Here is a 12,295-nt window from a genome sequence, read left to right as displayed (position 1 = left end):
TACCACTCGGGGATGAGTGTTAGCCACTTCGATGTGAAAGGAGAGATGTTCCAAAAGGATGAAGAAGTTCCCTTTGCCATTGCACGTAAACCCTCCTCTTGCTTGAGAGAGAGAGAGAGAGAGAGAGAGAGAGAGAGGTATTGCATCTACTGAAGATAACCTAAGGTTCCCTTGGCCATTGCGACAGGTAAACCTTCCTCTTGCTTAGAGAGAGAGAGATTGCATCTACTAAAAATAGCCTAAGGTTTCATGGCCTTGTCTCTGTTCATATCCATTGTCGAGGGAATGTTATGTTCACAAGTTGAGCCGGGTCAGCACCGGACTACTCGTTGTGGGAAACGGTGAGAGAAAGATGCAATACACAAGAGAATATGGTATAAAGACACTATGGAAATCTTAAACTGATATAGTTAATGAACTTAAAATTTGAATACAAAAGTCTTGACCGTTGCAATAGACCCTGTGTGCTCTTTAATCTGCCGAGATCTTGAGCGAAAGCACGGACACCAAAACCTCCGTCGTCACTTGCTTTGGTCTTTCTGGAACCCTTCTTTACGATTGCTTGCAATATCTCGCTCTCTTATTGAAAAGAAAAGAACTTCAAAAGCTTGATTATGGCTCTGTTTATTTGCCTGCTGATCCGAGACTCACCATGTGAACGGTCTTCAATCTTCTTTATAACCTTGAGCTTCAAACTTTTAACAAGAAAAAAAACTAGAGTGCTTCGTCAACATGTATAATCGGAAGTGGTAGAAGCATCGAAGAATTGAAAAAGAGTATACATTAGTAAAAAGAACATAGAAGTGAAAGGAGAGAGAGAGAGAGAGAGAGAGAGGGAGTGCGCTTTTTTTTCGACAAATATACTAAATTGACGATATCAATCCATGATTGTGAGCATGGTAGAAATCTAGCCTTCCTCTTGATTGAAGTGCGATGTCTCGCTTTCGATCTGCTGAGGTGTATCCTATGCTTTCGGTGATGGTCCATTCGAGGCTTAAGTCGTACTCAATCTTAATGATTCAATGCGATGAGAACCTTGTGATATTTACTTACTAGTCACGTCTAAGCAACGAACAGCTCAAGCGTTTGAAACAACCATGTACCTGGTGCTGGATTGTGCTGTTGTGGAGTTTCGAACTGGGAAGAGGCAAGCGATAGTTGATTTCCTGAATGTCCCTTGCAAAAAATAAGTACGAAGCGTTAGAAAAGTAATAGCACAATGTTGAAGGTTCTAAGCGTAATCTCATTATATGTATATGTTCTTTACTTCTTATGTTATAGAAAAAAAAGAAAACGTGATGGTGTCCCTGCACGGGGGAGTTTGCACAATCCTCCCCAATTTTTATAATACGAGGGAACGTGCCATTCCCACGGCAGCATGTAATTTTCGGTGTGTTCCTTTTTACTGTGTCCTCAGCGTTCAAGATTAAAATGTGGCACTTCTTACTCACCGCACGCTGGAATATGTCGCTGTTGCAAATGGAGAGGAGATGTGTCCAAGTTTCTCTTGAACTGTTTGTAGTGAAACACGGTAGAGTTAGACCATAAGTAGTTGCGCATGCAGAAACGAGCTGAGTAAGGCAGTTGAAGGTGGACATACACACAAAGCTGCTATGATTGCTACACCGGGAAGGCGCAGAGGCTTTACTGTAGATGAAGGTCAATTCGAATATTGCGACGAGGCAAACAATGACATTGTCGACCTTCTACTGCTGGAATGAATAGGGAGGAGCTTGGCCTACAGAATCTATGGTATTGAAGAATGCTCTTGCTATGTCGACGAGGTAGGCTTTTTTTCTACGAGCGAGAAGGCCTAGTTATTATCGTGAACACTACTGTCATTCCTTCTAGCGAGACCTCTTTATCCTCAGCATGGACACCCCCTGCTCGTGCATAATAATTCTCCCCTCCTAGACGCTGCACAAGGTGGACATGGTCCCAAAACATCAAATAAGTTATCCAAGCAAGATGCACTAGCAAGTAATGAAGATCTACAGGACAATTGGCAGCATTATGAAACAAGTAATCACCAAGCAAACAATTAGAGCTGATAAGAGGGATTTGCTAGTAGTGTTGTGCGCTGTGACTAGCCCTAGTATACTAACGCCATCTGTGTACTCCATGGCCCTCAAGGTCCTCCAACTACTCCTATCGACAGCATGCAGTAGATCGTATTGCATCAACGCTAGTACCACACCCTGCATCATCACCACAAACACTGGAGCAATGAGGGATTTGCTAGTAGTGTTGTGCACAGTGACTAGCCCTGGTCTGCTAACGCCATCTGTGTACTCCATGGCCCTCGAGGTCCTCCAACTACTCCTACCGACAGCATGCAGTAGATCATATTGCATCAACGCTAGTACCACACCCTGCATCATTTCCACAAACCCTGGAGCAATGAATTTTCGAGAGATGTATAGTGCAAAGTGGGAGAACAAATTGCGCAAGAGCTGATTGGAAAAGCCTTGTGACCGATTGATTGGAAAGCGTTGAATGCAACCACATGACTTTTGTGTCCCACGAGAGTACTGCTCTCTGTCAAGTTGCAGGCCCGGACCAAGGAAACATGAAAAATAGCTTAATTTTGTAAAAATACTCGCTAGTATTGTAAAATTTTCGATTCAGATTTGTCTTGGAGGGATTTTTGTATGTTTGTGAAAATGAATTTTCCCGAACACTATTGTAGATGAGTTGTGTCATGAGGTGCTTGTGTGTGTGTGTATGTGTGTCTCACAAGCATTTTTGGCAACACACTATCCCCAATGTTCGACATCTGTGCATAATGGAAATAGATGGCTAACATGAGCATCTTTGCATACCCAAATTGTGAATATGTCTGGTTTAAGTCTATCCTTCAAATCATGAGAGCCTGACTAGAGTTCTTCAAACTAAACATGTTGCGTCTTTCTAAATGAAGAAGTCATGAGAATGACCAGATCAAAGAAGTACCTTTTACCAAGCTAAACTGTAGGATAATTTTTGAAGCGCTGCATGCGACGACGTAACTGAGGCACCGGGACCCGGGTGTTTTATCTTCTCCAACAGCCGTCTGCTTCCTGTGAAGGACTTCCTCTATGCTTGCGAACTGCTTCTCTTGCGAGCTGCTACTGTTGTTTTTAAGTTGATGGCGTAGCTTTTCACGGCGTAGCTTTTAGTCATGGTTTTTTTTAGCGCTAAGCGCTGGCCACGTGGGTAACTGAGAGGCAGAGTTTTTTGAAATCGATGCTACGCTAACGAAGTAACGATGTTCTGTCGGCTTCTCTGCCAACTGTTTTCGCTAACGATGCTCGACTCGATGGCGCCACAACCGGCAGCGTCTAAAGAGAGCAGAGGGCAAGGGCCGACAGGCAGCTTTCGCAAAGTTGTGACGAGGGAGAAGAGGGGAATGAGCATTGTGAAGAGGGCGACCTGTAGTGACGTTGGCGAGGCGGTCTACAGGAGAAGGAGAGGCGACGTGCAGAAGGATAAGAGGAGCAGTACTGGCTGTGGTTGGCCACTGAGCAAACATTGTGGGCAGTGCGCTACCAACATCAAGATCCACCGCAGATCAATTTTTTAAAAGCTGCCGATCGATTTCATGTTTTTTTTAAATAGCTTTTCTTGCTTGCTTTATTTAAATCGTGGGTGGCCATTCCCGTTAAGTTGCCCTTAGGCAGCATTATCAAGCTCGACAATGCAATCAATGTTCTTGAAGTGATAGCATCCTAGACATTAGCTCCTCAAGTACTCCTCAAGTACTAAATGTGGTCTCTAACGTGCACCACACTTAATCTAGGCATAGCACAACACAGCTATTAGCATACATACTTATCAAGACATTTCTGATCCTTGCCACGCCATATTGGCCTTTGCTTGCTATCAATGCATTCCAAGTAACACCATTACAGATAATAAACTATTGAAGCACCTCTTCTACTCCTTGAATTGCATCATATTGGGAATACTTGTCAGCCACTTCCATGCCTCTTTGGTTCATGACCGTGTAGTCAACATACTTCAAATGATACTATATGGGGCAATAAAGTCCTCAAACCATGAATTTTATTGCATTTGACATACTTCATCTGTCATCAATGGTACTCCAGAACACCACTTTGAAAACCCAACATGCTTTCGCCCAAAAACCTTAAAAAATCTTATCAATCTTGTGCTTCTCTCCTAATAAACGTGGGGCATCATGACACTGTAGTAGTGTAGTCAAAGAGATGACACCCAGAGAGGCAGCTCTTCAAGCACTTTTTGGCATACATGTCGACCAAGGACCAAGGTAGTGCCAATCACTACATTTTGTAAAGTTTGTGATTATTATTTGTGTGAGAGAGAAATGAAATAAAATGCTATACTAACGTCTTCTAAAGTCAGAGAGTTATGTCATTGTGAATATGATACAAGGTGGAGAGAGAGAGAGAGAGAGAGAGAGAGAGAGAGAGAGGTAACAAGTATCTTAGGTAAGCATAGGCTTCAAGACCAAAACATAGGTGATTAAAGACGTCCTCACTTTGCATCTGCTAAAAACAACCCAACAAGAATATCATCGTGAATTCTTTTGCACATATTAGAGTCTTGCATAGTGTCACGGATGCAAGCATAGGTGACTGCAAATGGAGAGATGCCCTTGATTCGCATCTCTAAAATCAGCTTGGCCCTCTTACTGTTTGAGAGAGAGAGAGAGAGAGAGAGAGAGAGAGAGAGAGGCAACAAGTATGTGAGGTAAGCATAGCCTTCAAGACCAAAGCATAGGTGGAGAGATGCTCTCACTTCGCATTTGCTGAAAACAACCCATGGCTTTGTGGCCCTGCCCTTATCGGGCATACTACATAGCTAGAATCAATGCACTCCAAGCAATGATATTTTGCACAAGCAGCTCCTTAATACATGTTGAAAAAGGCATTGCCAAGCATCATGATTTTCCTCAATAGCCCCTGATGAACAAATATCATTATCACTTCTTTCGAACGTATCAATGTCTTGCATAGTGTTACCCGCCTTCAAAATGTAAGTATAGGTGATTCTACTGAAAACAACCCAAAGCTTTCTCACCCTGCCCCTGTTGGGCATATCTGAAAATCAATGCATTCCAAGAGATGACATCTCAGACAAGCATTTTCTCAATCACTTTTTGTGCTTTATGAAGTGCACCACATTTGGCATACATGTCGACCAAGGCAGTGCCAAGCACTATGTGTTTTTCTCAAGTTTCAACAGTCCCAATGGCTCTATATGTGGGTGGGAGAGAGAGAGAGAGAGAGAGAGAGAGAGAGAGAGAGAGAGAGAGAGAGAGAGAGAGAGAGAGAGAACGAGTACCTAAGATAAGCATAGCCTTCAAGACCAAAGCATAGTTGATTTCATCTTACTTATTACTTCTTACTATATTTTAATCTTACTTCTTACTTCTTATCTTACTATATTCTAATGCTCCTTGCACTGCCATGTGCCACGTGGCACAAGCTAAGGCAAGGAGCATTAGAGAAAGAGAAGAGACTATAGAAGAAGAGATAGTGGGAATTGAAAAAGAGGGAGTGGCGGCCAAGGCAAAAACAAATATCTTGCTCCCTTCTCTCTCTCTCATCACTCTCTATTTGTCTTCTCTCTCTATTTGTCTCTGCTTGCTTGTTGTTCTATTATAGTCCATACCATCGCATTACCCTGTCCCTTTGTCCCTTGCAGCCCTTCTCCAGTTGCATTCTCTCACCGCCTATCTCCCTCTTCAGAGTGTTGCACCACCCTATCTCTCTCTCCATGGTGGTGTCATTTTTACATTGCCAATAGCTAAATCGGAGCGCTCGGAGGTGAAGCCGTTGCACTACATCGGAGCTGCCTCGTGAGCCGTGGAAGTTCTTAAGGGTTGCAGGTAAGCCCTCTCCCCGATTCTTTGTGATTATGTTAGAGAGAGAGAGAGAGAGAGAGAGAGAGAGAGAATGTAGCTGTGTGTAGTGTTTTGTTCTATGTTCATTTGTAAATATGAGCGTCTTGGTTTTTTTTAAATTCTTTCGTAAATATCAGCGTCTTGCATACTATCATATCCCTATGCACAAGAATTAATTTGCACATATCAGCATTTTGCATGGTATCACACGTCTTCAAGATGCATCTATAGGTGATTGCAACTAGAGAGGCACGCTCTATTGGTATTTAGTGAAAATAGCCCAAAGCTTCATGGCGTTGTTGCTGTTGGGTATCAAAAATCATTTCCCTCCATAAGACGACGTCCTGATTACATTTAGAGAGATGCCCTCACTTCGCATCTGTTGAAAATATCCCAGTGCTTTGTGGCCCTACCCCCGTTGGGCTTCACTAGAAATCAGGGCAATCCAGGAGATGACATCTCGCATAGGCAGGTCCTTAAGCATCTTGAATGGTGCCACGCGCTTAAAGATGCAAGTGTATGTAATTGTATCTAGAGAGATGGCCTCACTTTGCATCCGCTAAAAACATCCTAGAGCTTCCTGGTCAACTCAATGTATTCCAAGAGACAACATCCTGGATGGGTAGCTCCTTAAGCATTCTTTGTACTCTTTGATATACACCACATTTGGCATACATTTCAACCAAGGCATTGCCAAGCATGACCTTTTGTTTCAATAGGCCCTGACTAACAATATCATTGTGAATTCTTTTGCCGATTTTCAGTTCTTGCTGCGTGCCACATGCCTTGAAATTGCAAGCATAGGCAATTGCATTTGGCCTCACTTCGCACCCTTTGAAACAGCCTAAAGCTTCTTGGCACTACCTCTACTAGTGTGGCCGGCGGCCTTCGGCCGCCTCTCTCTCTTTCTCTCTCCCCCTCTGCGTGCGCATTGTCCTCACTGTAACCGGATAAAGGAAATTGTGACACGTGGCACTGGAAAACCAGTCTCCTTAATATATAGTATAGATTGGGCATATCCAACATTCAAAACACTAGAGGAGAGGGCATACAAGACAGACAACTTCTCAAGCACTTTTTGTGAGTTTTGAAGTAGTTGACATTTGGCATACATATCGATCAGGGCATTGCGAAGCATGACGTTTTCTTTTTTCAACAGTCCCAGACTAACAGCATCATCATGTATTCTTTTGCTCATGTCAATGATTGCGTAGCGTCTTTCAACAGCTCCTGAGTAGCAATATCATCTTGAATTCCTTTTCCAGGATCGACATCTTGAGTGATGCAACATGCTTTCAAGATGAAAGTGTAAGTGATTGCATTTGGAGAGATGCCCTCGCTTTGCATCCATTGAAAGTGGCCTAGAGCTTCCTGGCCTTTCCCCAGTTTGGCATTTCCATGAATCTCAAGAGATAACATCATGGACATGTAGCTCCTATAGCACTTTTTGCATTTTACAGTGCACACCATTTTGTTTCAACAGCTCCTAACTAACAATATCATTGTGAATTCTTTTGCCGATATTAATGTATTTCGTAGTGCCACATGCCTTCAAAATGCAAGGGTAGTCAATTCCCTATGGAGAAAGAGCCTCACCTCGCATCCTCTAAAAACATCCTTGAGCTTTCTGGCATTTCCCCAATTGGACATATATCCCCCATTCATAGCACTCCAAGAGAGGGCATACGTGACAGGCAACTCCTCAAGTACTTTTTGAGATTTTTGAAGTAAACATTTTGACCAAGGCATTGCAAAGTATGATGTTTTCTTTCAACAACCCTTGACTAACAATATGATCGTGAATTATTTTGCCCATATCAGTGTACTATGTAGTGGCACATGCGTTCAAGTTGAAAGTGTACTTGATTTCATCCAAGTTTTCTTTCATCAGCCCTTGACTAGCAATATCATCATAAATTATTTTGCCCGGATCTTCATCTTGAGTGGTGCCACATGCCTTCTAGATGCAAGCATAAGTGATTGCATCTGGAGAGATGCCCTTGCTTTGCATCCACTGAAAACATCATGAAATCAATGAAGTCCAAGAGACAACATGCTGGACATGTAGCTCCTCAAGAACTTTCTCTGTTTTCTGAAGTACACCACATTTGACATACATGTCAACCGAGGCATTGGCCTTTCTTTGCATCCTCTTAAAATAACATAGGGCTTCTTGGGACAACCCCTATTTTGCATATCTCGCAATCAGAACACTCCAACAGAGGGCATCTTGGACAGGCAGCTCCTCAAGCACCTTTTGTGATTTTTGACGTAGACAATATTTGGCATACATGTTAACCAAAGAATTGTGAAGCATGATGTTTTCTTTCAAGTTCTCTTGACTAACAATATGATCGTGAGTTCTTTTGCCCATATCAGTGCCTTGTGTAGTGCCACTTTCCTTCAAGAAAAGTGTAGGTTATTTCATCTATGTTTTCTTTTAGCAGCCCATGACTAACAATATCATCGTGAATTCTTTCGTCGTGATCATCATCTTGAGTGGTGCCACACGTCTTCAAGATATAAGCGTAAGTGATTGCATCTAGAGATATGCCCTTGCTTTGCATCCGGTTAAAACAGCCCAAAGATTCCTGGCATTGCCCCTGTTCAACATATCCTACAATCAATGAATTCCACAAGACAACATCTCGAACAAGTAGATTCTCAAGCAATGTTTGTGCTTTCTAAAGTACACCACATTTGACATACATATTGGTCAAGGCATTGCCAAGCATGACGCTTTCTTTCAATAGCCCTTGATGTTGGAATTAGGGTTGCAGAGAAACACACACATCTTGGAGAAGACGAAGGAAGCTCAAGGCACACAATAGAGAGTGTGTTACTTAGTGTGCAATGGAAAGATAGATAGCCCTAGAGTGATGGGCGTATATACAATGCACGGGGGAAAAAACCTCCTAAAGAGGGAAAAAATGCCCCGGCGGTCCTAGTGTGTTCACACACATCATTACCACATGTATATGGTAACAAATCCCCCCTGGAGTGATGCGGTGAACGAGAGCTGGCACATGAGTAAAGGGAAGTGCCATGCCCTGAGGACAGGATCAGCCCACAAAGGGGAGTAAGCCCAAAGCTTTGCGGAAAGCTTCAAGCTTCTCACGAGACAATGCCTTTGTGAAAAGATCTGCAAGGTTGTCCTGTGTTGGCACATAAGCCAAGCTGATCTCTCCTGCTGAGAGCCTCTCCCTGACATAGTGGTAATGCACCTCAATGTGCTTTGTGCTAGCATGAAAAACTGGGTTCCTCGCAACTGCCAATGCGCTATGACTGTCAGTGTAGATAGTGTTGGCAGTGTCATGTCCAACACCCAAATCAACCATAAGGCGTCTGAGCCATACACACTCAACCGTAGCTGTGAAGACTGCCCTGTACTCAGCCTCACAACTCGAGGTGGCCACAATAGGTTTCTTCTTCCTCAACCATGATATACATGAACTGCCACTTGTGGACACTCGCATGTCAAAACAACCAGCCCAATCTGAGTCCGAAAAAGCATGTAAGTCTGGCGTCAATGAATCCCCCCTTGGGATAAAACAAGCCAAGATGTAAAGTGCCACTAAGGTAGCGGAAAATCCTCTTGACAGCCTGCCAATGCTTAGACCCTAGGCTATGCATAAATCTGCTGACCTGTGAGACTGCAAACTGAATATCCGGCCTCGTGTTGCATACATAAATGAGGCAGCCAACAGCAGTTTGGTAAAGAGTGACATCAGCAGGATCGCCAGCATCATGTAGACTCAACTTCAAACCTGTTTCCATGGGAGTGGCAATAGGTTTGCGATCCTCAAGTCCAAACTTACATAGCAAGTCTCTATGTAACTTTTCTGACACAAGGCAATACCCCCATCACACTGCTTAAACTGTATACCCAAATAATGATGCAACAGTCCCAAATCTTTCATCTTGAAAGTAGCATTCAAATCAGCCTTAAATTCAACAATATGTCTCTCATTTGGTCCAGTGATCAGCAAATCATCAACATAAAGAACCACAATGAGAAGTACATCACCCTCACGCTTTACATACAATGTGCTTGCTGTTGGACTGTTACGAAAGCCTTGTTTGACCAAATGAGTGTCAGCTTTCTCATACCAAGCACGAGGAGATTGCTACACCCCATACAAAGCCTTGTTACATTTGCACACTTTGTCCTCTTGTCCTTTTATGACAAAACCGCGAGGCTGCGTTACATAAACTTCCTCAAATATGTCACCATTCAAGAAAGCAGTAACAATGTCTAATTGATGTACATCCCAACCAAAATGAGCTGCCAATGCACATAGAAAACGCACAGTAGTCATACGACAAGTGGGAGCAAAAGTCTCTTCATAGTCTATGCCTTTTTGATGTGCATAACCTTTTGCAACAAGTCGAGACTTATGGCGATCGATCTCACCATCCGGTTTGTGTTTCAACTTGTAAACCCACTTCGTACCAATGGCCTTTTTGCCAGGAGGCAAATCACATAAAGTCCATGTGTCATTCTCTCTAAGTGCATCATATTCTGATTGCATGGCATCCATCCAATTTTTTGAATTTTGTGCTTCATCAAAAGTCAGAGGCTCCTCAACATCATGTAAGCTAGACACAGCCAAAGCATAACAATCTGATGCATAAGATGCATGGTGAGAGCCTGAACGAGTACGACTAGACAAAGGTGCATCCAATTTACTATCACGCAAAGTGTGCACCAGCCATTTTGGTAAACCTCTAGCCTGCTCATTTTCAGCCCTTTCTTTATCAAGTACATCATGTACATCTGCATCAGTAATAGGCTGATCTAAAACATTTTCAGAAACCCCCATAGGCTGTACATTTACCTCATTGGAACTTACATTTGTATTTCCACCACTGAAAAGAGGCAACAAAGTGTCATAAATTTCATGTGAGCTTACATTACTGTCTCTAGTACATGACAGCAAGGGCTGAACAGAATCTTCCACAGCACACATAATGGCCTCAAGCCAAAAAGAATGCGGCAAAGCTTGACTTTTGACCATACATCGTGCCATTTCCGTCAGTGACCTGTTTTTCCTCTTAGCAACACCATTTTGTTGAGGTGTATAAGGCACTGTACATTGGTGTTTTATCCCACGACTAACCAGAAACTCCCCCCCTCGATCAGAACGGAGGGTGCCCATAATACATTTCGAGACATTTTCAGCCATAGCCAGAAATTGTTTGAAGCACCATAAAACTTCGGACTTCGCTTTAAGCGGAAATACCCATGGATGCCTAGAGTAATCATCAATGAAAGTCACGAAGTACAGGTAATTGCCCAAGGACGGAGTTTGCATGGGCCCACAAACATCACTATGCACAAGCTGCAACCTGCATGTGGCCCGAACTGAACCATCCTTTGGAAATTTAGAACGCTGCATCTTACCCAAAATACAGCCTTCACAAACATGTTTGAGAGGTGCTTCAAGAGGCGGCAAAGAAGCAACCATATCAAATTTCTGCAAACGCAGCAAACTGGCAAAATTCAGATGACCAAAACGTGCATGCCAAAGTTTTGCATCTGAAATAGCCCTTGAATCTGCAACAGCATTTGCAAAGTTTTGTCCACACTTGTCATACAAAGTGAGCTTATACAGCCCACGACACAAAAGCCCAGATGCAACAATTTCATCACTAAAACTGAGATCATGAAATGTACATCTGTCATCCACAAATTCGACTACAAGTCCAAGTCTAGCAAGTGCAGATACAGACAAGAGATTCTTCTTGATCCCAGGTACATAAAGTGCATCAACAAGTGTGAAAGAACTGCCATTAGCAGTAGTAAGCACAACATTTCCAACTCCCTGAACTGGATAAGAGGCGTTGTTGGCACAAGTGACTGAATTCCCATGAGGGACACACTCGAGAGAGGTAAACAATTCACGATGTGAGGTATTGTGCTTTGTAGCACCACTATCGAAATACCACACATGTGAATCTTCAGCAACTGACAAGCATGCATCATGGACAACAGGATTGTAAGTGCACTCTGCGCTAAAAGCCCATTCTGCATCAACATCAGCAACACAGTCTCCTTTCACAGAAGACTCAACAATGGCTGCATTTGTAGTGGAACCAGCATTTGCAGTGGAACCACCCTCTTTCTTCTTAGCCTCTTTGGCCTTCAACTTAGGACACGACTTGATCAAGTGATCATTGGCTTTACAATAATGGCAACGCGTCTTCTTTTTGCCCTTATTACTAGAATTGCCAGACGAAGTACTGTCAGCAGAAGCATTAGGAACAGAATTTTTGCCACTCGCAGCAGAACCATAAGAAGTGGCTGCATTACTATTACCACCCTTTCTTTGAGAAGCAATAAAAGCCTGTTCAACTGCACACTGCCTAGTCCTGTGTTTTCTGGAAAGTGACTCTTGCAACAGCAATGTGCATAATGCATCAAAC

General features: G+C 43.1%; 1 protein-coding gene across 1 annotated transcript; it reads right to left on the bottom strand.

Moving 5' to 3' along the window:
* Positions 1 to 468: 468 nt before the first annotated feature.
* LOC147441125 (uncharacterized) lies at positions 469 to 3,550 on the bottom strand. Its single transcript, XM_086483657.1, has 4 exons — positions 3,296 to 3,550; positions 2,953 to 3,151; positions 1,104 to 1,176; positions 469 to 695 (listed from the first exon to the last, which is right to left on the bottom strand). Exons 1-4 carry the CDS (start codon positions 3,509 to 3,511, stop codon positions 581 to 583), a joined length of 603 nt encoding a protein of 200 aa, XP_086339783.1. The 5' UTR covers positions 3,512 to 3,550; the 3' UTR covers positions 469 to 580.
* Positions 3,551 to 12,295: the final 8,745 nt, after the last annotated feature.

The sequence above is a fragment of the Adiantum capillus-veneris genome, chromosome 15, assembly GCF_014529385.1.
Source record: "Adiantum capillus-veneris isolate H3 chromosome 15, ASM1452938v2, whole genome shotgun sequence".
Taxonomy (NCBI): domain Eukaryota; kingdom Viridiplantae; phylum Streptophyta; class Polypodiopsida; order Polypodiales; family Pteridaceae; genus Adiantum; species Adiantum capillus-veneris.
The sequence above is the reverse complement of the archived record's forward strand: the minus strand, read 5'-3'. Positions and strand labels throughout refer to the sequence as shown.